Raw genomic sequence first — 25,897 nt, forward strand, 5'->3', positions numbered from 1 at the left:
CACTTCCTGTCACATGTTCCTCTAGGGGGCGGTGTGTGTGTGTGTGTGTGTGTGTGTGCGCGCGCGCGCGTGTGTGTGTGTGATTAAGCTAATTTTATCAGTGTGACCCAGCTGTGTTTGATGCTGTAGTCTTCAGACTGATACTGACACGCTGGTAAGAACTTTACTTTTACTTCACTCAAAATTCACATTTGAACAAATGATATGCATGAGTTCTATAACTTAAATATAATTTACTCTTGATTTATTTAGCTGGTAATGACATATTCATCCAATATCACGACCCATTGGGACCCTCAGTGAACTAAAGGGGTTTTAAACACGTGTTGTTGAGATATTTAAATAAAATAAGAAGGAAATAAGACATGGTTCAAATTCTGTTTTATACAAATTGTTTATTGAGGATAAATGTATAACCGAGTTGTATTATTACTTTATTTTATAAAATAAAATCTAAAATAAAATGAATCGGAAAGAACTTTAGAGTGTACTTGCACACACTGGAAATGTTTCTTGGTAAATGAAGCATCCGGTGCACACATCCTAATATAACAAAACATAATCATAAAATTAAAGAATAAAATATAAAAATGCATGAAGACACTGTTAGGCTGAGACAATGTGTACAGTTAATGTGAATAAAATATAACAATAATGAAAAAATAATTAACATACTTTGGTGTTACAATATTATACAGAATGATCATCATTTAATAATAAAAAATAAATAAAAAAACATCATGCATGTCGATTGCCATGGTTTTGCAATATCCAATAACATTTTAATATTTAGTTGTTAATTATATTCATTTTGTTGTAATTTTGTAATTCAATATCACCTTAAAATGTGCATTACATTCATAGTATTGTATTTTGTCCTCTACAGTGACCATGAAATGTTTGTATCGTCCTGGTACTTTTTTTTCTTTTTTTTTTTATCTTTGTCTTCCCTGCTCCCTTTGCTTCCTTTTTTTCCCCCTCCTGAAATTCCAGATAAGCTCAGTCATCCCTGTCTATTCAGTTTTTGCACTCCATACATGGCCCCAGCAAATATTTGGACACTTAAAAATATCAGAATGTCATTGCATTAGATAACAAAATATAATTTATTGCACACGTCGTGAACTAATGAATCGCTCCCAAGTTTTTTTTCTCCATTCTGTCACTGATGGAGTTTTGGTTCCTTGCCACTGTCGCCTTGGGCTTTTGGCTTGCTTAGTTGGGGACATTCAATATTCAACAATATTATTGATCTGCCTGCATTGACACCATTATATGACAACTGAACTGATTATATATATAAATGAACTAAATTAATAACTTTTTTACAACAAAACTTACTTAAGCTGGATTGTGATGCTATTTTCTTCTAGAAACAAACTCTGTTGCATTATTTTCCTGTTATCTCTGTAAAGCAGAATATATATATGTTACGTTTTGCAATACAGTACATAACATATATATATATATATATATATATATATATATATATGTATTGCAATAGAGATTGAAACAATCTGTATTGTAAAAAGCGCTATATAAATAAAGGTGACTTGACTTGACAATAAGACACGGAGCGTATATAAAGCTAGTGATGATTGATTGATTGATTGATGGATGGATGTGTCTGTCTCTGCAGTGTGTGTGTGTGTGTGTGTGTGCTGGGATGAGGTGTGCAGTGCTCGTGTTGAAGGTCATCCTCTCGTTGCTGGGCAGTGAGATGGTGGTGGCTCAGGCTGCTTGTCCTCAGGTGTGTTCCTGTAACGCCGGTGTGATGGACTGCAGTAAACGCGGTCTCACCACGGCCACGCTGCCCTCCTCCTTCCCTCCACACACCACTGAACTCCTCCTGAACGACAACCACCTGACGGCTCTGCCCAGCGGCCTGCTGGACTCGCTGCCCGCCCTGCGCCTGGCCGTCCTGCACGGAAACCCCTGGTCATGTGACTGCGGCATCCTTCATCTCCGAGGATGGCTGCTGAAACAGAGGAATGACGCGTCCATGCGGTGAGTGTATAGATGAGATATTAAAGAGCCCATATTATGCATATTTCTTTGTTTTTGGGCTCTACTGGAATAGGTTTTCATGCTTAGATGTTCAAAAACACATTATTTTTCACGAATTTTACATTGTTGCATGCAGCCAGTGTTACTTTTAAAACCCCGTAAGACTTTCGTTCATCTTCGGAACACAAATTAAGATATTTTTGATTAAATCTGAGAGCTGTCTCACTCCTCCACAGGCTTATGGACACTATAACTTGCTGGCCCATAAAATGTATTAAAGACATCGTTAATATAGTCCAAGTGACTCCAGTGGCTCAATCTTAAGTTTATAAAGCGACGAGAATACTTTTTGTGCGCAAAAACAAACAAAAATAACGACTTTATTCCACTATGCGTCACACGCATCACACACATGACCAGCATCGCCCAATAGTGAGCCTACGTGGTGACGTGCAACACAGACGCGCTGCGCTAAAACACTACGTAAACTAACTCGAGGCACAGAGAGAAGGAAATGAATAGTGGAATAAAGTCGTTATTTTTGTTTGTTTTTGCGCACAAAAAGTATTCTCGTCGCTTTATAAACTTAAGATTGAGCCACTGGAGTCACTTGGACTATATTAAACGATCTCTTTAATACATTTTCTGGGCCAGCAAGTTATAGTGTCCATAAGCCTGTGGAGGAGTGAGACTGCTCTCAGATTTAATCAAAAATATCTTAATTTGTGTTCCGAAGATGAACGAAAGTCTTACGGGGTTGGAACAACATGAGGGAGAGTAATTACTGACAGAATTTTCATTTTTGGGTGAACTAACCCTTTAAGTCTGAAGACTTAAAGTCCGCGTGAACCGGAAGTTGCAAACGACTTTTCTCCAGTGCTGTGACGTATTTCCCAGTGAAAAGGAATATTGAACAGAGGGCAGGGTTTTACTCAAGCGCTCCTCCTCTCCATCTCTCGCTCATTACAGACTAACGGTTTGAGGGGAGTGGTTAAGCGTTTCTCAACCCAAGCCGTCAAGCATACGTCATCAGGGAAGGTCCTCCAATGCAGAGAGGAGGGGCATTTTCAGATTTGGATTAAAGATTACGAAGCCAAAACATTTTTTTCCGTGTTTTAACTTGCACGGATTAATTGTTCACCACAAGACTAGTAATATGCGCTAACAAAGTAAATAGGGTCCATTTTGATTTCAGTTGGACTTTAATGGGAAGACTTGAGTGCTTCCCATAATGCTTATGCATTTCAGACTGGTGGAAAGCAAAACAACATTTTATTTCACTTTATCTATTCTAGGTTGTATACGTCTTTAAATTTCAAATGCAAAACATATATTTTTAAAGGCTGTTTTTCACAATTAGTTTCTTCTCACACACTGAGCCAGAAATCTCCACTTCAGTACACTGAAAAAAAACAAAAAAAAAACTAAAACAGTACCCAGATAGCAACAGAGTCTGGGCCAAATCTGGCTTACATTCGGCACTTCTGGCTTGATTCTGGCTTTGTTTTTTTCAGTCTGAGAAAAGGTGTCTCCTAGAGACAGCAATGAATTTAAAGTCTCCTGCTTCTCAGATGTTTCTCCCGAGAAAACACACGAAAAGCTTGCTTTATTTACGTAAGGGACGTTAGCTGAAATGAAACTGAAATGAAACATAAGTTGATTGTGCATGTGTTCCAGGAACGTTACCTGCAGTTCTCCCGCTCACCTGCGGGGGCGCCTGGTCGTGTATCTGGTTGAACAGGAGCTTCTGGATTCGTGTCGCTACTGGCCGTGTAATTTGGCTCTGGCCTCACAGATCAGCCTCTTCATCTTCATCATAGTTCAGGTGCTCCTTCTGGCCTCTGTCATCCTCTTCCTCAGGCGGTTTGAGCGGCTCACGCGCACGGCTGCGGAGACCTTCACGCCGGAAGACCATGCGACCCCGAGTAACGAATACGTCATGCTAAAAGACAGGAGCATGTAGGACGAGACGCTCACAAACCAGACCAAGAGCAAACAACTGTTCATTTCATCCTAATCATTATGCACACCTCATCTTTAATGATCACAGAAAGTGTGACTGTTTTAAAGATCGACTAGCCTACCTTTCATCTTATTGCCTTTTTGTTGCATACTTTCTCCAGTCATGTGATTACAAAGGCTTAAAACAAATGACAGAATCTATCTTTTTTTTTTTTTTTCTAACAATGTTAATCTTGATTATAGCCTACGGTATTATTACTTTGTCTTCTGGGCAAGTTTCATCTTCATAAAGCCAGAACCATTCAATATAATCCTGATTTTAGAATATTCTCCTCTGATATAAAGTCCCTAAACAAATTATATCCTTGAGTCTGTTGTAAAGAACCTTTAATTTTTTATATTGACAAAATGTAATATTGTATTGATTTGTGTAGCGTAATTTAGTCTCTTTTGATGTCCGTATACCCCCTTGTTTTACTATTTTTCCTCTCTTCTCACTGTTAATGTCTGTATCCTTTCATTTGCAATAAAAAAAATAAAAATAATAAAATGCTTATTTGTATTATTATGCTAAATGTAATATTTACTGTAAATTAAGCTACCCTAATTTAGAAAAATTAGGAATAAATCCCTCTCTTTTGTACTTGTCTTTGTAAAATTGCACTCTTTTGTAAACTGGTCCACTGGTCAAATGAATTAAACAATTTTGGTGCATATTTACAGGTTTGTGTGGTTTTCTTAATCCTTTTATTTTATTGGTTCCAACTCCATAACAATTTTATTTAATTGTCGCAAAACAAACAAGGCACAATATTCTTCTTTTTTTAACCAGGAAGATACAATTGAGATACAATATCTCTTCTACCACGGAATTATTCTTCGTTACAAAAGTGTTACAAATATAATATAATATAATATTTTAAATGTTTTTCTCAGTCAAAGTTCACTGACTGGAGGAAAATATGAATCCCGGAACCTTTTATCGTTGATGAAGCGCGTCGGTCTCATTTTAAAGTTGCACAACATAACTACAGGATCGACACGTGAGTTTTTCCGATTTTGTTACTGTATTATTTAGAGCAAATGCTTATAATTATTTGTATGCATATAAAGGACGTAATGATCCTTGTCAATGTCGTGTATGTTTAATAAGTAGAGCCTTTCTAGTGTCAGTGATTTTGAGTGTTTTAATGAGTGTTAGTTTGTCAGCTGATCTCGAGCAGTGTAAACATCTAGCAGTAACACGAGCAGTTATGATAAGATCATCGCCAAATTTGACATTATAACAGAACATACTCGAATCAGTTCAAATGAGTGGTAAAAGATGAGATTGTCAGGGGTGAAACACGATGTCCATTCATATATCGATGTCACATTTCATCCCCAAATTAAAACACGTGTAAAATGTTTGCACGAATTAAATGAAGCCTATTTATAGATCATTATGTTTTTGCACGGTGACTTTATTTTCATGGCACTTGCAGAGTTTCTCGTGAAATATGTTCTTGACAGGTTCTGTGTTTGGCGTGTAGAGTTCTGCCATGGGCAGATTGAGAAAGAAATATAACTGGAAAGGCAGACAGCAGAGCACATCTGTGCAGAAAACTGCTGGAGACAGACAGACAGATGTGCAGGTGGAGATACAAGGTAAGATGCATGCTTGATCATAAGATCTGCAATACAGGATATTATTAGCCATGCAAAAAGAAGTGGAAACTGTTCATTTAAAGGGATAGTTCATCCAAAAATGAAAATTCTGTCATCATTTACTCGCCCTCATGTTGTTCCAAACCTGTATGAGTTTCTTTGCTCTGTTAAACACAAAAGATGTTTTAAAGAATGTTGGTAACCAGACAGTTGTTGGACCCCACTGACTTCCATAGTAGAAGAAAACATATTATTGAAGTCAATGGGGTCCAGCAACATCATCATTCTTTAACATCTTCTTTTGTGTTTAACAGAGCAAAGAAACCCATAAAACGCTTTCTATTGGTCACAATGAATTAAACAGTTTTGGTGTATATTTACAGATGAATATGTATGCTTGTTGTGTTCATTTATTAATCAAATTCTTTTTTGTTGTTGCTTCCAATTCATTAAAAATAAATGTAAAATTTGTCGCAAAAAAAGCACAATTTTTAAGTATTATTGTCATTTATTATTTAGATTTAGTGTTTCAAACACAGTAAATGTATTATATTTCTCTCTGTGAAAATTCAATTCGACAGCAGGGAAGCAGGAATCAGCACATTAATGTAGATGATAATGATGAATAATATAGTTACTATATTAAGATCAAAGAACAAATATTATAATATGAATAGAATTTGTTTATACTATAATATGCTCTTTTGTTTCTACATTTGACCAATTATTCATTTAGATGTATGACTGATTATTATAATGCCCACTGAATCATATAGAAGAGTTTTATGATGGTAAAGTACAGTAGGAGCATCACGAGCAGCTGAAGAGCTTGTTCTTTAAAGATATTTAGTGTGTCTGTCTGCTCTCTCACACACGTTGTTGTGTTGTAACGTGATTCTGTGCAGATGGAGCCGAGCTTAAAGGAGTAGACGACTGTAACGTTCTCGTTCTGCCCGCCACCAGAACCAAGAAACAAAAAGTGGAGCGTCCCGTGCCCAAGAAAAGAGCCCTGACAAAGAAACAGAGGAAGAACCTGGAGAAAGTTCTGGAGCAGAAAGAAAAGAAATCCCATGTAAGGAGAGAGAGAGAATCTGTGGTTGATGCTGTTTGTTATTTCTAAGTGATTTTATGTTTCTCACAATATCTCCACAGAGAGCAGAGATACTATCTAAACTAGCTGAGGTTCAGCTGCCCGAATCCGAGCTCAAACTGCTGTACACCACCTCTAAACTCGGCACCGGAGACAAACTCTACCAGGCCAAAGAGTAAGAGATCAACCTATACACCACTTCTGAGCAGCTGATGTGGACAAATCTATCATTTTACACATTTCTGTTTCGTGTGTGTGCTTGCAGATCTGTGAATGAAGATCAGGAAGGTGTTTCATCTACTGTCAGGATCAGCAGTTTGAGCGGAGCCAACAGAAAGAGAAGAAGAGCGGTGGATGATGATGAGGAGGAGGAGGAGAAAGAGAGATCCGAGGAGGATGATAGTGAGGGATCCGACTCATCTGAGGAAGACGAGGAAAAAGCCCCTGAGGAAGAACCCACAGAAGAGCAACAGGCGCTGACAGAGGAGGTGAAACCGAAAGAGATGGATGTTAAAGAAGAGAAGAAAGAAGATGTTAAAGAGGAAACGCGTAAGAAAGAAGACTGTAAACCCGCCGTGTTTATTCCCGTTGACCGACTTCCAGAGATTCAGGTACAGGAACCAGATTGTTTTAAAGTCAGCATGAAACAGAAGTTGAGAGAGTCTTTTCTTGTCTATTGTGACGTATATAAGATTGAAACGGCTTCCGGGACGAGAATAAGTGTAGGGCGGGGCTTGAGTCTGTTCGTGGGGAATTGGTTGGATGGTTGTGGTTTGCTATTGGTGGATCTCATGTGAGTGACAGGTTGATCCACCTATCAGAGAAGAGAAGAGATGTCTCTGAAAAAGGGAGGGGAAGTTATTTTGATTTAAGATTATGAGGCATGTGAATTAAAAAATAGTGATATGCATTCATTATAAATTATATAAATCATTTATAATAAATACTGCAATATTTTATAAAAAAATAAGATTTGTCAATTTAGATTTCATGGTGACTTTAGACTAGCGTTTAAGTGTGTGTGTGTAACCAGACCTTTCACTATCGGCATAAAGTCTGGTTTACATAGCAAACAAACAGCAAAATATACAATAAATATATTTATATAAATTATAAATATGATATATATTTATATAATTATAAATACATTACTTGAAGCATTTACATATAATGCATTATACAAGGATTCTTAATGCATTAATTTTGGGTGTATTCATTAAGAATACTTTTATAATGCATTATATATACATGTATAATGTATATATACATATATTACTTATGCCTTATAATGCATTACAATAAAATACTTATCTATTCAGCTTTACACCTTTAAAAAGTATAATGCATCAAAACACATGAAAAACAACCAATTTTGTGTGTAACAATGAATCTGCAAATATTATATTGCATTTTAACATTGTCCACAATTATTTATAGAAACATATAATGCATTGAAATGTAAATTAGGGATATAATGCTGATCATACATAAAGGATTCAAGTAAAGTGAAGTTCTCTCTTGGATTTGAATCATTTTGATCTGATTCAGTTCTGAATCATCATTCACTCTTAAACTGTGAAGTTTCTGTTCCTAATAAAGTTTTTGGTTACACTTTATATTAGGTGTCTCTCTAACTCCTATGTACTTGCATAATAGATTTGTTAGGTAAAATGTGTTATTGTGTTCATGTTGTATTGCAGATCGCTTGTTCTGCTATGTGGGTAAGGTGAGGACAGGTTTAGTGATATGGGTTGGTTAAGGTGTCAACGGCGTAATTAAAGATGTATTACAGAAATTTATTATAGATGTAATTACCTTCAGGTATTAAAAAATACAGTATATTAACATGTATGTACACTATTCATTTAAATGTTAGTAATAGTAGTTAAAGACTCTCACTATAAAGTGGGACCAATATTTTGACTAATTTTGTTAATTCATTTACCTCTCTATTCCGGTTTTTACTTGCATTTGGCTCTTTTTTTCGGAGTGTGTGTGTGTGTAACTCTTCATGTGAATTGCAGGAGGCTCGTCTGAGGCTGCCGATCCTGGCGGAGGAGCAGGTGATCATGGAAGCGGTGAGGGAAAACGAGTGTGTGGTGCTGTGTGGAGAGACGGGGAGTGGGAAAACCACTCAGGTTCCTCAGTTCCTGTATGAGGCGGGATACGCCAGGTAACATGGGAACCGGCGAGCCGATGTGTGTGTCATCTGTGTCGTCTGCCTCTCACGGTTCATCCCTCTGTTCCTCAGCTCCGCTGGCATCATTGCTGTGACGGAGCCCAGGAGAGTGGCGGCGATCAGCATGTCTCAGCGTGTCGCCACTGAGATGAACTTACCCAGCCGGTATGAAGAAATAATCCACGAGACGCCGTGCAGTGATTAAAATCCCTGAACCGAGCAGCCTCGAGTAGCTTATTTCTTTTATAAAACTCTAGCAAACGCCTATATTATCAAATATATTATCAGACTAAATATATGCAGATTATTATTATTATTATACTATATCGTAGTTGTAGTAGTAGTAGTAGTAGTAGTAACAATAATAATCATCATCAACCTAAAGTGACATTGTAAATATTTAGATTTGTCAAACTTAATGTACATTTCAAATAACTCCTTTCTATTTTAACATATTTTGAAATGTAATTTATTTATTAAAGCTGAATCTTCAGCATCATTACTCCAGTCTTCAGTGTCACATGATCCTTCAGGAATCATTCTGATATGATGATTTGCTGCTCAAGAAACATTTCTGATTATTATCAGTGTTAAAGACTATTTTTGTGGAAACCATGATTCATTTGTTTTCAGGATTCTTTGATCAAAGAATTATTTGAAATAGAATCTTTTGTAACATTTTAAATGTATGAAATTTTTTATTTTATTTAAAGTATCAATTCATTTAAAAAAGAAAATACTGTCCTTAAACTTTTGAACGATAACGACAGAATTTAGCTTTTTTTTATCCAGATTGTTATGTAGGCAGTTTTACGGTTTAAAATGAACCTCATGTTGACTTTAAGCCGCTCTGTTAAGCCCACTCTACTGTTGCATTTGTGTGCGGTTATTTTTAGACCTTTAACAAACATCCTGCATGAAGTGTGAGCAGCTTTAACTGAAATAAGTGTGTGTATGTGTGTTCAGGGTGGTGTCTTATCAGATCAGGTATGAAGGGAATGTGACAGATGACACAAAGATCAAGTTTATGACAGATGGCGTTCTGCTGAAAGAAATTCAGAAGGTAACCCATATGGACAAACATGCACCACATATTTGATATTATATGATGCATACTATGTATTGTTTTTTTATTTATTTTTTAAAGCTGTACTATATTATACTCAGCTTGCCTAAGTATAATATTGTAAAGTGTATACTGTATAGACTAGACTTTTTTGTGTGCAAAAAGTATATCCCTGGATGTTCTCCAAAGATTTTGCTAACAATCCTGATATAGTCAGTGTTTAGATTTCACCAGAGGTCAAATGTCAAGTATTGCTCATGAAAATGACCTTAGGTGTGTATGTTTCAGCTAAACCTCTATGATTGGTTTGTTTATCAAGTAATAAAGCAAAAATCTCCGTATTAAATGTACTATAGAACTAAAAGTGTATTACAGTTTGAACATGATGCGTCTCCTTCCCCTCCTTCCTCTCCCTCCTATCCATGTCCTGATGTGTGTTTTTCAGGATTTCCTGCTGCAGAAATACAGTGTGGTCATCATAGATGAAGCTCATGAGCGCAGCGTGTACACAGATATCCTCATCGGCCTCCTGTCGCGCATCGTCCCCCTCCGCAACAAGGTAACACGCGTGAACGTGTGTGATGTTCAGGGTTAAAGCTGTGTGTTGGGCGTGTGTGTAATGCGATCTGTGATCCACAGAAAGGTTTACCCATGAAGCTGATCATCATGTCCGCGACGCTGCGTGTGGAGGACTTCACTGAGAACAAGAGGCTCTTCCGCTCTCCTCCTCCGGTCATCAAGGTGTCACGTTTCTATAGTCATTCTCAGATGTCAGATGAATAATAGGGCAGTTTATGCATGCTTTTCACACTGCGCTTAATCCTGCTTTAATACTTTCAGCTATTAAGTTGCTTTTATCTGATCAATACAACTGTGAACTAATTTTCTACACTTTATTAAATGCTGTTGTGCTGGTCTTGTAATTCTGCAGATTGATTATTAAATTCTGTCATTATTCACGCTCCCTCAAGTCATTAGAAACCCTTTCTTCTGCATTAGAAAGCGTTCTGTAGGTCAGCACACAAAAACGTTTGCAATGTTCTTAATTGAAAATAACCAACAGAGAAAGTTCAGCATAAGTTGTCATTAGGGTTGTTGCAGAAAATCCTCTCTGAAACGTTCTAGAAAATGTAGTTATTTGTTAAAAAAATAAAACCTAAAATAACCATTATGGTTAGGGTTCTGTAGAAGTTATTTTAAGGTTGTCTCGAAAAAATGTTCTGGGAATGTGATTTTATTGCTATTAGAAAAACATTCCTTGAATTTGATTCCCAACAAATATCCAAGTACTAGTGGGAACCAAATATCACCGTTAGAGGAGCATTCTGTGTTTTTAAGACTTCTAGACACAAATGACTTCATGTTATAATCAAGAAAAGTACTTTTGTCCAGCATATGCCTGTTTTAACACTGTGTGTGTCTCTAGGTGGAGGCCCGTCAGTTTGCGGTCACGGTACATTTCAATAAACGCACACAAATGGACAACTACACCGGAGAAGCTTTCCGGAAGATCTGCAAGATTCATCGTATGCTGCCGCCAGGTTGGTTAAACACACATACGTGCAAAACTAAAATCTTGACTATATGCACAGATTAATGAATATGCAACAGGGGATGGTGAATGTCTGAACACGTGTGTGTTGTCGTAGGTGGTATTCTGGTGTTTCTGACGGGTCAAGCGGAGGTCCATTCTGTGTGTCGCAGACTGAGGAAGGCTTTCCCTTACAGACCCAACCGAGAGCACACAGGTACACACACACACACACACACACACACACACACACACACACACACACGTTATGCTTAAAGTGCCCCTATTATGTTTTTAGAGGTATTACCTTTCCTGTAGTGTGTAATAAAGCTGTTTGTTTATGTAAAGATCTCAGAGATCAAAGTGCATGATGATAAAGTTATTGTCTCCTGAACCCGCCCTAAAACACTTTAGTTGTCGCTGAGACTGAAAGAGTTTGGTTCATGTTGTCGAAATGTTCGAGTAAATCCACTTTGCTTGCACTTCCACTGGATAAGGGCTTGTATTGAAACTGTAAAACCCGTTACCATTCGCATCAATGTGTATCAAGTGCTGAGGAAGATGCAGAGCTGAAATTCAGATATGGTAATGAGCGCTTGGTTTACAACACGCGCTTCAGGTGGTCGACCAATCACAACAGACTGGGCCATCTGACCAATCAGAGCAGGGCAGGATCTCGTAAAGGCGGGGTTTATAGAGACTGAATCTTTGATCGAACCGTTTCAGACACTGAGAAAAGAGCTGATGCTGCAATGTATATTATTAGAAAATCAGGGTGGTTTTTGACCTTGGATGCTGGTAAACCTACTGTTGGACACCTTCAAAATAAAACAAGGAACCTTTAAAATCGCCAAATAGGGGCACTTTAACAAAAAAAAAAGACAGTATTGGGGAGTAGCGTGAACTAAAACACTTTACATTGGCTTTTTGTATCTTAAAGTTTAGAGAAAATCTCCTTAGTAGATGAGCAGCCTTCCCAACATTAGAAACTTTGTGTCTTTTTCAGATTCAATGGAAACAGATGACCTGAAGAAGTCAAAAAGAGCAAAGAAAAAGAATGTGGTATGGTGACTATCATAAACGAACAATGAAAAATACTTCTACAGCTAATATTAATTTCAATATTTACTCATATATATATTTTAAAGTTCTGGTATCAGTATTTGTTAATTAAGTTAATGCACTGTAAACTTACATTAACAAACAATGACCAATTGTATTTTTTTAATGATATAACATTTAACAAAGATTAATAAATGCTGTAAAGGAAACTGCTAATTTTCCTGTTGATATGATAGCAGAACACTTGAATTTAAAACATAATGTGTAACTATTACTAGTTGAAACACTTATTGTCACACAGTGTTTCACATACTATTGTCTCACAGACTAAGTATTCTGCATTATACAGTATATTTGGTGCAGTAAGAAGTGTGCTATCATAGGCTATATTCTCAACACTGCCTCAATCTCTCTCTCAGTCCCTCCCGAGGATTAATCTGGACAGTTACTCTGTTCTGCCTGTGGACGAGGGGGACGAGGATCGTCAGGCCGGCATTGATGAAGATGATGATGAGGGTTCAGACCTTGAGCTGGAGCTGGGTGATCATCCAGACAGCGATCAGGGTTAGAGAGTCTTGCATATATGCAGGTGTGTTTAATCTGTGTTTGACTTTATATATGAATTAATGTGTGTGTGTGTGTGTGTGTGTGTGTGTGTGGGTGTGTGGTTTCCTGTGGTCAGAAGAGAAGGCGGATCCATCGATCCCGCTCTACGTGCTTCCTCTCTACTCTCTGTTGGCACCCGAGCAGCAGGCAAAGGTACCTCTCTGTTCTCTTACTTCAGTGTCCTCGAATAACACAATAATTGTACAAGCATTCTTCACTTTTCATTGAATTTTTTTTTTTTTTTAGAAATGCATGGAGATATACTTGATTTACTTTATGATATAGCAATAGACTATATAATACTTTAATATAAATTCATTCATTTATAAAAAAAAAATTATATACTAAAAATATAAATCATTTGTAATATTGAAAAGCTTTTAATCTCTGTGTTTCATGAAAAACTCAATATCCGCAGCCATATTTTTACATTTAAATATAAAGACATTTTATTTGGCTAAAATAACAGAAAATCTTTATTTACTTGATTTATTTAATTTGATTTAAATTAAGCAATATCAATTATATAACACTATAATATAAATTTATATAATTTGTAATTAATTAATTATTAATTATTAATAGTGTTTAATGTTTGTAGATCATGAAAAACTAGATTATAAAATCCTATACCTATTTATTTAAATTTATTATAATTATTATATAAGTTTTCCTGGGATAGAAATCAATTTTTACATTATTTATTTATTTATATATATATAAAATATCATATAATATTATTTATTTATATATACAAATTTTATATCTATTCTACATTTCATCCATAAATTTAATTTGATCATGTCTCTTTTCCAATAATATCCAAGAACTTTTGAACTATTTGCTGTTTGAAGTTATTTTTCACAATGATTACAGATTCTGAACATAAAAGATATTTCGTTGTTTGTGGTGTTACTCATTTTTGTGAACAGTATTTTTAATAATTATGCTCTGAAATGAATGGACGAATGATGTTACAATGCTTCCAAATCTAGTAGCCTTGAATTGACTTCAATCCTTAGACATGTAAAAAAAGAAATGAAAAGATTTTCTCAGCTGTAGAATCACAGTTTGTATTATTCACCTCATCTGTGTGTGTTCAGGTTTTCCGTCCCCCTCCCGCCGGAGCGCGTCTGTGTGTCGTCGCGACTAATGTTGCTGAGACGTCTCTGACGATCCCCGGCGTCAAGTATGTTGTGGACTGCGGTCGTGTGAAGAAGAGATTCTACGACAGAGTGACAGGCGTCTCCGCCTTTAAGGTCACCTGGATCTCACAGGCTTCAGCCAATCAGAGGGCAGGAAGGGCGGGCAGAACGGAGCCGGGCCACTGCTATAGGTCAGAATTTGACCATTGTTGTATTTTAAAGGAAACTGAATGGTTATGTGAGAGGAAGATCTGGACGGTGTGGTATCAAAGGGTTACTCTCCCTCATGTTGTTCCAACCCCGTAAGACTTTAGTTCATCTTCGGAACACAAATTAAGATATTTTTGATTAAATCTGAGAGCTGGCTCACTCCTCCATAGGCTTCTCTGTAATCGATATCTGCCAGAATACTTTTTGTGCACAAAAATCACGACTTTATTCAAATCTTCATTTTCTTCTGTGTTTCTCTGAGTGAGTTCACATAGTGTAACAGCGCAGCGCTTCTGGGTTGTACGTCAGAACGTAGGCTCACTATTGGCCAGCATCACACGCATCACACACATGACCAGCGTCGGCCAATAGTGAGCCTACGTTCTGACGTACAACCCAGAAGCGTTGCGATGTTACACTTCGTGAACTCACTCAGAGAAACACAGAAGAAAATGAAGAGTTGAATAAAGTCGTGATTTTTGTTGTTTTTTTTGCTCACAAAAAGTACTTGATAAACTCACTGTAGTCACTTGGACTATTATAAACATTGTCTTTACTAACTTTCTGGGCCGGCAAGTTTCGATCCCATAGAAGCCTATGGAGGAGTGAGACAGCTCTCAGATTTAATCAAAAATATCTTAATTTGTGTTCTGAAGATGAACGAAAGTCTTAAGGGGTTGGAACAACAAGAGGGCGAGTAAATACTGACAGAATGTTCATGTTTGGGTGAACTAACCCTTTAATATTCGTGTGTGTGTGTGTGCACAGGCTCTACTCGTCTGCTGTGTTTGGGGATTTCGGTTTGTTTTCGGAGGCTGAAATCACGCGGCGTCCCGTCGATGACCTCGTCCTTCAGATGAAAGATCTCAACATTGAGAAGGTTTCCTTTCATCATGCGATAAAAATCACTCATTAACTATTATATCCCAGCATGACAGGTTGTGGTTTCCTCTTGTTTATGTGTTTTGTGTGTGGGTTTAGGTTGTGAACTTCCCGTTCCCCACTCCTCCCTCATCCGAGGCGCTGATCGCAGCCGAGCAGCTTCTGATCTCACTGGGAGCGCTGGAGGAACCGCCTCGACGCGGCCGGTACGCTCGCTTTCATTCACACATCACTCTTTCCTCCAAGTCGAACTGATAGATTTCAAAAGGAAATTTCAACAGCCACGTTTGCTTTTAATAAAATTATACATCAGTGTATTAAAAACCCAGTTAACATTTAAAAAAATTAAATATGCACACGTTTGCAAAAGTGATATAAACTTATAAATGTCATAGCCTTTCTGTGTAAATGTTAGAACACAAAAGGGTAAAATATGTACATTGTTTATTAAATATGAACATATTTGCATATTATTACAAAAGTTCATGACAAAAAATCAGTCATTTTTTTTATTTAATTTTTTTTTATTTGTCAAGTGTTCATGGAACAAAGTAGTTCATAAACACATGAATATGAACTCTAGGTCCCATAAAATGGTAATGAAAAATAATCCTTTGATAATCAACTGTAATATCACTGGGAAATGGGAATTATATTTTCTCAAATAATATTAAATTGAAAATTTAACCATTTGATTTATTTACAATTTGATTCACTATTAGATTAAGAAATATAAACACTATATATATATAATACTGTAATATAAATTCATATGTTTATGAAGCTATAATTCATTTGTTGTAATTAATAATGTGAAAACTAGCACATATTTGCATATTATTGCAAAAGGGTCATCAACTATTATTGAATCAGTAAAGATGACTAAATATTTCATAATTAAAAAAACTTAAATATTTATTTTAATGTGATCAAAATAGTTCACATGAACTGTAGGTCCCATAAACTAATTACAGTCAGCTATAAAAATCTGTAATATCAAGCTATAGAATTTAAGTAATTATTATAAAATATTACATTACTGTATGAGCAAAAATGGCTCACAAATAGTAATGTTCATTATAATGTTGCTGAAAAAAATGTAATTATAAAATGAATATTCTTTCTTAACCTGTTTCTCTCTCTGTGTGTGTGTGTTTAGTTTGGGCGCGATAGAGCGGGCGCGTCTCTCGTGTCCCATAACTCCTCTGGGTCGTGCAATGGCTGCGTTCCCCGTAGCACCGCGTTACGCTAAGATGCTAGCGCTGGGCCGTCAGCAGGGCTGTATGCCGTATGTCATCACCATAGTGGCCGCCATGACCGTCAGAGAGATCTTTGAGGATTATGACAGGTCACACACTTCACTTTTGTCTCTGTGGTCCAGAAGAAGCATTAGGGAATGGTAGCGCTCACATCCTGTCTTTCTCTGGTTCATCAGGCCTGCGGGCAGCGAGGAGGAGAGCACTAAGATGGCAGGGAAAAAAGCCAGATCTGTTCAGATGAGGAGGTTATGGGCCGGTCAAGGACAGGCACTGCAGCTGGGAGATCTGATGGTTCTGCTGGGTATGGCTTTGATTTTACTAACATTGGATATGAATGTTGATGTCAAATGTTCAGACATTCAGGTCTAATCTGAGAAACCTTTGCTCTAGTAGTGTGATGTTAGTATTATTAGCTTTTGAATATTAGCTTTTGTTTCATTTTAATTTAGGGTACGTTTACACGACAACGATGTACTACAAACAGAAACGTTTTTCCTTCGCATTTTTCATGTACAGATGACAACAAACTTTGACGGCGTCAAAGCGATCCCGGTTTACACGCATCCGTGAGAACGACTAAAATTCGTTTAAAATTCTGTATTCTGCTGCCAGGCCAGTAGATGGCGATATCACTTTGTAAAGAAACACTACTCGCCTATAGACCCCTTTTCAGTTGGTAAACATGGTGATGTTTTTTTGTGGGCGGAGCTTAGGCGGTGGCAGAACGATCCCTCTGGCCGCTTCACTAACATTAGTTTGCAAGTTTTGTTAGCTTGTTTTTTAATAATGACTGGAGAAAATCCGATTTTATCTTAATGTGCAAGGTCACTCACTGTCCAGGACCGCGATTGTTATTTGCAAAAGTTAATTTTAACGGACATCCCAGATTGGCTGACCCGTACACGCTCAGTCAATGGAAGGACGATCTGACAGGATTAACGTTAACGCTACCTACTAAAATTCCAGATACAGCATATACATTTTTTAACTATGTATTTGATTACCCTTTCTTGCCAGGTTCTTCAAAAAGTCTAGTCACAATCAATCAAAACAATGTATACAATCATAGATGATTCACAAATAATCACAATCATTTAGAAAACATTATGCCTGTACTCCGTCAAATCTTGCACCCAACAACACAACAAGATGACATTTAAGAACAATAATAATAATTTAAGCTCCTTATTATGTAGCCGAATCTGTGCTGGTTTGTATTGGCCGCCTCCATTTTTCCCTTTGTTTTGCCACCAGCTAACGCCGTGACGTAACTGTGACGTCGGCTCGAAATTGGTCTATAGACTGAACACGTAATGCGCATGACATCACCATTTGCATAAATTTGTGTTTTTGTAGTTTACACGAAGGCAATAACGGTATCGTTTTCAAAAACTTGCACTTTGAAACCTGTTTTCAAAAGTTTTCAGGCCCCAAAAATGCTGCTGTTGTGTAAATGCCGTTTTGGCATTCAACATTTGAATGGCAAAAACGCATTAAAAAAAATCTGTTTTTAGTTAGACTTTTGTTATGTGCTTTTGTCATTTTTTTTATTATTATTTATATTTAGCTTTAATTTGTTTATTTCAGTTTTAGTAATTTTAGTATTTCAACTTTCCGAATGCCAGTATGTGATCCCGAATGCCAGTATCCACACCGGAGCGGCGACTGACAGCCGCAAATTACCCTCAAAACATTGGATTCATCCGCGCTGTGCCGTTGATATTTGACCCTTCGCTAAGCCACGCCCGAAAACCGTCACAGGCCAATCGTGGCTTAGCAACCGTAACTAGGCGTGGGAGGTCTGGCAAGCTTTCGAGCGAGGGAAACATGCCGAAGCGTTGTGTGTATGGATTGTGTTTTTTTTTTTCCTTCCCGAAACCTAAAACCCAGGGGGAGAAATGCCGGGCGTGGACCAAGTAGTGTGGGAGGCCCCATTCACAACTAAATGTCGACAGGATTAACAAAAACACCTACGTTTGCTCCACAACGTGTGAGCATTAGCCTGGCACGCTAAAAATATAAGCGGGTGAATGTTATCATTGCAAAGTGGTCAGGCTAATGTCTTGTGTTCATTCCACAAGATTTATGGATAAGCGGTTTGATTTATAATTATAAGATTACTTTCAAATTTCACCCACCCTGCTGTGCATGAACATAGCTGTTCCTCAATTTGTGTGTTTCCCGTTTGAATGCTCAGCGAATGAGGCGGCTGCTGCTTGCGCTCAGACCTATAGGCTTTAGCTTCAATTTTGATTAAATTATTCTCTAATCGGTTGCATATTATATCCCTCGAATGCATACTGCAGTCCCTTTTGTCTCGCTCTCTCAGATATTTCACCTGTTCGCCAAAAATGACTAATTATCTCCTTGGGAATGTCTGACACCGGTGCATACATACTGTAATAGACGTGCCAGGCATGAAAGCTTGTCAGGCGTAGCAACCGTAACTAAGGAGGGCGGGGCTTAGTGAAGGGTCAATTCCGCAAATAACTGCAATTGCAGATTTCGAACAGAGATGGCGACAGAGGAAAAACTACAGACTGCAGCTTAAAAAAAACAAAGCCAAATATATACAGTGAGGAAAATAAGTATTTGAACACCCTGCTATTTTGCAAGTTCTCCCACTTGGAAATCATGGAGGGGTCTGAAATTGTCATCGTAGGTGCATGTCCACTGTGAGAGACATAATCTAAAAAAAAAAATCCAGAAATCACAATGTATGATTTTTTAACTATTTATTTGTATGATACAGCTGCGAATAAGTATTTGAACACCTGTCTATCAGCTAGAATTCTGACCCTCAAAGACCTGTTAGTCTGCCTTTAAAATGTCCACCTCCACTCCATTTATTATCCTAAATTAGATGCGCCTGTTTGAGGTCGTTAGCTGCATAGACACCTGTCCACCCCATACAATCAGTAAGAATCCAACTACTAACATGGCCAAGACCAAAGAGCTGTCCAAAGACACTAGAGAAAAAATTGTACACCTCCACAAGGCTGGAAAGGGCTACGGGGAAATTGCCAAGCAGCTTGGTGAAAAAAGGTCCACTGTTGGAGCAATCATTAGAAAATGGAAGAAGCTAAACATGACTGTCAATCTCCCTCGGACTGGGGCTCCATGCAAGATCTCACCTCGTGGGGTCTCAATGATCCTAAGAAAGGTGAGAAATCAGCCCAGAACTACACGGGAGGAGCTGGTCAATGACCTGAAAAGAGCTGGGACCACCGTTTCCAAGGTTACTGTTGGTAATACACTAAGACGTCATGGTTTGAAATCATGCATGGCACAGAAGGTTCCCCTGCTTAAACCAGCACATGTCAAGGCCCGTCTTAAGTTTGCCAATGACCATTTGGATGATCCAGAGGAGTCATGGGAGAAAGTCATGTGGTCAGATGAGACCAAAATAGAACTTTTTGGTCATAATTCCACTAAACGTGTTTGGAGGAAGAAGAATGATGAGTACCATCCCAAGAACACCATCCCTACTGTGAAGCATGGGGGTGGTAGCATCATGCTTTGGGGGTGTTTTTCTGCACATGGGACAGGGCGACTGCACTGTATTAAGGAGAGGATGACCGGGGCCATGTATTGCGAGATTTTGGGGAACAACCTCCTTCCCTCAGTTAGAGCATTGAAGATGGGTCGAGGCTGGGTCTTCCAACATGACAATGACCCGAAGCACACAGCCAGGATAACCAAGGAGTGGCTCTGTAAGAAGCATCTCAAGGTTCTGGCGTGGCCTAGCCAGTCTCCAGACCTAAACCCAATAGAGAATCTTTGGAGGGAGCTCAAACTCCGTGTTTCTCAGCGACAGGCCAGAAACCTGACTGATCTAGAGAAGATCTGTGTGGAGGAGTGGGCCAAAATCCCTCCTGCAGTGTGTGCAAACCTGGTGAAAAACTACAGGAAACGTTTGACCTCTGTAATTGCAAACAAAGGCTACTGTACCAAATATTAACATTGATTTTCTCAGGTGTTCAAATACTTATTTGCAGCTGAATCATACAAATAAATAGTTAAAAAATCATACATTGTGATTCCTGGATTTTTTTTTTTAGATTATGTCTCTCACAGTGGACATGCACCTACGATGACAATTTCAGACCCCTCCATGATTTCTAAGTGGGAGAACTTGCAAAATAGCAGGGTGTTCAAATACTTATTTTCCTCACTGTATAATGCCACAATCTCTTCTATGCATGTTTCAGTTGCTTTCTGTTTTGTTCTGCCATTGAATTGTCTGGTTTGTGTAAATGGCGTGATGTTGATTGGTGTTTAGGGGCGGTCGGCGCTTGTGAGTTTGCTGGATGCACTCGTCAGTTCTGTGAGGAAAATGGGCTCCGGTTCAAAGCAATGCTGGAAATCCGAAGACTACGAGGACAACTGACCAATGCAGGTGCATACACAAAATACACATGCAATTTGTTATTTGTGTCTTTGCCTGCTGTTTCTTGTGCATATGATTTAAGCATCTCTCTCTCTGTCTCTCTCTCAGTGAATGCCGTGTGCGCCGACGCTGGCGTATACATGGATGATAAGATGGCTCCTCCGACAGAGTCACAGGTGACGTTTTTACGGCAGATCGTATTGGCAGGTTTAGGAGATCACATCGCCAGACGAGTGCAGGCCGAGGAACTGCTCGACCCCAAGTGGAGGAACGGCTACAAGGTGCCTTAAAAAATCTGTTCGCTTCTGATTTCGCTTTTGATTTTAACAGTTATACAAAGATCTATATGCATATGTGTGTGTGTTCCAGACTCCTCTGTTGGACGATCCAGTGTTTATTCACCCATCATCTGCCCTTCATAAGACACTTCCAGAGTTTGTTGTTTACCAGGAAGTCATGGAGACCACCAAGATGTACATGAAAGGTCTGTGTTTGTGTGTCACTTCTATACACTTGTATGTCCTTCAAATGCACTCAATCAAGGTTTTGTCTCAAAAACAGTTGGAAACAAAGTGGAAAATCTCATTGGGACATGAACTTTTATATGTATTGTAATATTAGTAATTACTTAAGTTAATAGTTAATAATAATTTATTTCTAGTTTTTTTTATTATTATTACTATAAATATGATATTTATATATAGTATATCATATTTAGTACTATAATATGATATTCATATAGTCTGGGTTTCAAAACCATGTGAATGGAAAGTGGACTTGGACTCTCAGTTGACCAAAAATATAAATATTTTAAAAGTTTATATTCAATTGTAAATATTTAAATATGAAAATACCTTAGTCAGAAGAAACCTTTACTCTGAGTGGCCGATTATAGATAGATATTGAATTGATCCTGAAAATCATGAAAAAGAAATGCAACAGTTTCCACTAAAATAGCAGCAGAACTGTTTTCAACATTGATAATCATAATCGTAAGAAATGTTTCTTGAGCTGTTATTTAAAATTGTAACAATATGTTACTATTTTTACTGTATTTTTGATTATCTTTTGCTGTAGTGTGTCAGTAGGAAATATCAGTTTACATTTCCAAACATTCTTTTTGCCATTAATTGTAATAATCCAGTGAGATTTGTGTATGCGCAAGGAATCTGACAACAGCCGGTATGATCTGATCTCACCATCATCGAGTCAGTCTCTGATTACATGAAGAAACAGAAAAAACTGAGACAAACTAAATCCAGAAGAACTACGGGAACGTCTCCAAGATGCTTGAAGAAACTGATTTATGAAAAAATCATACCGGCTGTTGTCAGACTCCTTGTGCATACACAAATCTCACTGGATTATTACAATTAATGGCAAAAAGAATGTTTGGAAATGTAAACTGATCTGACACACTACAGCAAAATATATAAATAACTGACTTAAAACCAGTATTAACATGCCTAAGACTTTTGCACAGTACTGTATATAAAGCAATACAATTATATTTATTTTACATAATATTTACAAAAATAATTAGAAAAAATGTTTAGATTTATTTTTATTTAAAACAATCTTTCAGAATTGTGACAGCTCTATCTACATATACATCAATTATATGTCGAGTGTTTTGTTTGTCGCAGGCGTCTGTGCCGTTCAGGCGGAGTGGATTCCTAGGCTCCTCCCACAATACTGTCACTTCAGCGTCCCGGAGGAAAGCCCCGCCCCCTGGTACTGCCCACTGATTGGCCGAGTGAAGTGTCAACAGCAGAGCACCTTCTGTAAGAGGACAGAGTTCAGAGTGAACCGCACCATTGTCTCTCGGTGTGTGTGTGTAATACCAGTCACATGATGTGGGTGTGTCTCTCTCTCTCTCCGCAGTCAGAGTCAGTTGGAAACTTCCCGCCGTTGAGATGGATTACCCAGAGGGCCTTGAGCGTTACAAACTGTTTGCAAAGTTTTTCCTTGAGGGCCAGGTACATTTGTGTGTGTGTGTGTGTGTGTGTGTGTGTGTGTGGTGTAAATGTGAACAAGTTAAAAACATGGATCACACTAGTTCTGTATCACCCTGATTAGGTTTGCCATATTAGGAAACCATAAACCATTCTTCATTTAAATATAAATCTTTTGTAACATTAATATCTCTACTGTCCTGTCTTTGTGATCAATAATGCATCCTTGCTGAATAAAAGTATTCATTTCTTTAAAAAATCCTTTTTGAATGGTGGTTTTACGTAGTGTTACATGAATTGAAATTGAATTATGTGAGGAGAGAAAGTGATGCGTGAACTCATTCCTGGATGAATTTCTGCAGGTTTGTCCAAAGATTCAGCAGTTCAGCACGTGTTTACTGTCGGCACCCTCCACCATGCTGAAGACGTGGGCAAAGTGAGACCTCACACACACACACGCACTCACTCTCGCACTCACACACACTCAAACTCACTCACTTACACACTCACACACTCTCACATTCACTCGCTGTCGCACACTCTTGCACTCACTCACTCACTCACACTCTCGTACTCACTCGCTCACGCACTCACTCACTCACACACTCTCGCACTCACTCGCTCACACACTCACTCACACTCTCGCACACACACTTACACACCATCGCACTCACTCGCTCACACACACACACACACACATGCACACTCTCGCTCACACACACTCAAACTCACTCACTTACACGCACTCACACACTCGCACTCACTCGCTCACACACACATTCTTGCACTCATTCACTCGCTCACTTGCGCACGCGCACGCGCTCGCACATACACACACACACACAAACTCACTTACACACACACTCTTGCACTCACTCGAACACACACACTCGCACTCTCTTGCACTCACTCACTCACACATACACTTACACTCACTCACGCACACACACACTCACTCACGCACTCACTCACTCACACACACTCGCACTCTCGCTCACACACACACACTCACTCACTCTCTTACACACTCGCACTCTTTCGCTCACACACTCACTCGCTCACATACACTCTTGCACTCACTCACTCTCGCACACTCTTGCACTCACTCACACGCACACTCTTGCACTCACTCACACACACACTCGCACTCTCTCGCTCACACACACACAGACTTGTGTTTGGAGTGTAAACGTGTGTTGTTGAACTCTCCTGCTGTTGTGTCTCAGGCTGCAGCCGCGGACTGAAGTTCTTCTCTCGGCGCTGGCATCAGAAAAAGTGGACAACAGAAAAGCTTTAGAAGCTGCGTGGAGCAAGAATAAAAAATGTAAGTTGATATGCCTATGAAAATGACTCATTCTTTCTTGTTCATTTAGTGGGAAAACATGCTTTGTTTTTACCGTAACTGTATTTTACTGTATCTGTACTGTACTGTGGAACTGTAATCACTGGTGAAAATAATAGCTGGAAAGAAGCCATTTCAGCATTAAGTGTAAAACAGTCATCAATGGGGTCAGTAAGACATTTTTAAAGAACTTTTTTATTCAGCAAGGACACATTGAATTGATCAAAAGTGACAGTAAAGACATTTATAATGTTAATTTCCAGCAATGAATCCTGGAAAAAAAAATGTATCACAGTTTCCACAAAAATATGAAGCAGTCATAGAAAAGTTATTTAAATTGTAATAATATTTCACAATATTACTGTATCTTTAATCAAATTATTGCAGCCTTGATGAGCAGAAACATCAAAAACATTAAACTAAAAAAAGTAGTGTATTAAACATAACCAAAAATGTATTTTTCTTGTCCCTGTAGATCTGATGTCAGCGTATTGTCAGTGGATCCCAGAGTCTCTTCATGCAAAGGTCAGTAAAATCTGGCCACCGATCTGACATACAGTGACCTCTGACCTTTCTGACCACATGTTGGACCAGCACATCATGACACGCGTGCCGTAAGACACTTTTAATGAACAGGATCTTCCTGCTTGTGCCTCATTCTCTGACGCCTCATGGATGGGTTACTCTGAAAGCCTGTGGACACGTGAAGAATGTCAGCACCTCGTGAGGCATCTGGGTGGAAACTGGACTTTTGTAGATGTATCTTCACAGATCAGAACACCAGAACAAATAAATTCCTTTTTTAAACAACCTCGTGTCTCCATGCTGTCTCTTCTTGCCTTTATCTCGCGACAGAATGTTTGCTAACAGCATAATGTCAGTTAGTGATCAAACCTATAACATTGTGTGTGTGTGTGTGTTTGAATGATTCCTCAAATCATGCGTTGTTGTTGAGGAATGGTGTGCTGGTACTGTAAGTGCACTTTATTTTACGGTGCCCTTGTTACATGTACTTACCGTAGTAATAACAGTAAATTATGCATAATTACATGCAACTAGCCCTCAACCTAATCCTAGTCCTACCCTAACCCTATAGTAAATACATGTAGTTGTTTATTATTAATCAGTACTTAAATATATAATTACACTGTAACAAGGACACCTTAAAATAAAGTGTAACCCATTATTTTAAAATAAAATATGATAAATAAATCAAATGTAACCCAGGTGAAAAAAATACCATGATGCTTTTTTAACAAATTGACCACGCTTGGTTTTTCCATCTTGTGATCTGTATTTGTGTAATTCTGATTTCACTTGACAGTGAAATATACATAGTTTTATTACTATACTTTAAATGTATATATATATAAACTATATGATAGATTATAAATATTATAGCATTCATCCAGCTCAGACAGTAGGAAAAAACCTATTTTGTGATAAAAGCATCTGACAAATGTGTAAATGTAGATTTATAATATTGGTAATCAAGCCTTTTAAAAGATTGGTCATCAGGGTTGATAAAACCCTGCATGTAGTTGTGTAAGATATTTTCTTTCTC

The 25,897-nt window shown here is 38.1% G+C and overlaps 2 protein-coding genes across 3 annotated transcripts; both read left to right on the forward strand.

Annotated features, from left to right (window-relative positions):
• The first annotated feature begins 17 nt into the window (after positions 1–17).
• gp1bb (glycoprotein Ib platelet subunit beta) lies at positions 18–4,685 on the forward strand. Its single transcript, XM_084388586.1, has 3 exons — positions 18–154; positions 1,640–2,007; positions 3,685–4,685. The coding sequence occupies exons 2-3, from the start codon at positions 1,667–1,669 to the stop codon at positions 3,968–3,970; spliced, it is 627 nt and encodes a 208-aa protein (XP_084244712.1). The 5' UTR covers positions 18–154; positions 1,640–1,666; the 3' UTR covers positions 3,971–4,685.
• A 268-nt stretch (positions 4,686–4,953) lies between these two features.
• On the forward strand, positions 4,954–25,143 carry dhx37 (DEAH (Asp-Glu-Ala-His) box polypeptide 37). Of its 2 annotated transcripts, none has more exons than XM_084388589.1 (28): positions 4,954–5,012; positions 5,502–5,616; positions 6,522–6,688; positions 6,769–6,881; positions 6,972–7,317; positions 8,731–8,879; positions 8,958–9,050; positions 9,852–9,948; positions 10,397–10,510; positions 10,591–10,692; positions 11,378–11,492; positions 11,601–11,699; positions 12,489–12,544; positions 12,964–13,108; positions 13,227–13,303; positions 14,254–14,486; positions 15,274–15,385; positions 15,487–15,593; positions 16,547–16,735; positions 16,823–16,947; positions 20,929–21,045; positions 21,145–21,317; positions 21,406–21,520; positions 22,683–22,820; positions 22,921–23,015; positions 23,354–23,427; positions 24,218–24,315; positions 24,809–25,143. In XM_084388589.1, exons 2-28 carry the CDS (start codon positions 5,511–5,513, stop codon positions 24,883–24,885), a joined length of 3,432 nt encoding a protein of 1,143 aa, XP_084244715.1. In that variant the 5' UTR covers positions 4,954–5,012; positions 5,502–5,510; the 3' UTR covers positions 24,886–25,143. The 2 variants fall into 2 exon arrangements, with proteins under 2 accessions (XP_084244715.1, XP_084244716.1); XM_084388590.1 differs by having other exon boundaries at positions 4,957–5,012; positions 5,482–5,616.
• Positions 25,144–25,897: the final 754 nt, after the last annotated feature.

The sequence above is a fragment of the Rutilus rutilus genome (assembly GCF_951802725.1).
Source record: "Rutilus rutilus genome assembly, chromosome: 19".
In the NCBI taxonomy this organism is placed as follows: Eukaryota; Metazoa; Chordata; class Actinopteri; order Cypriniformes; family Leuciscidae; genus Rutilus; species Rutilus rutilus.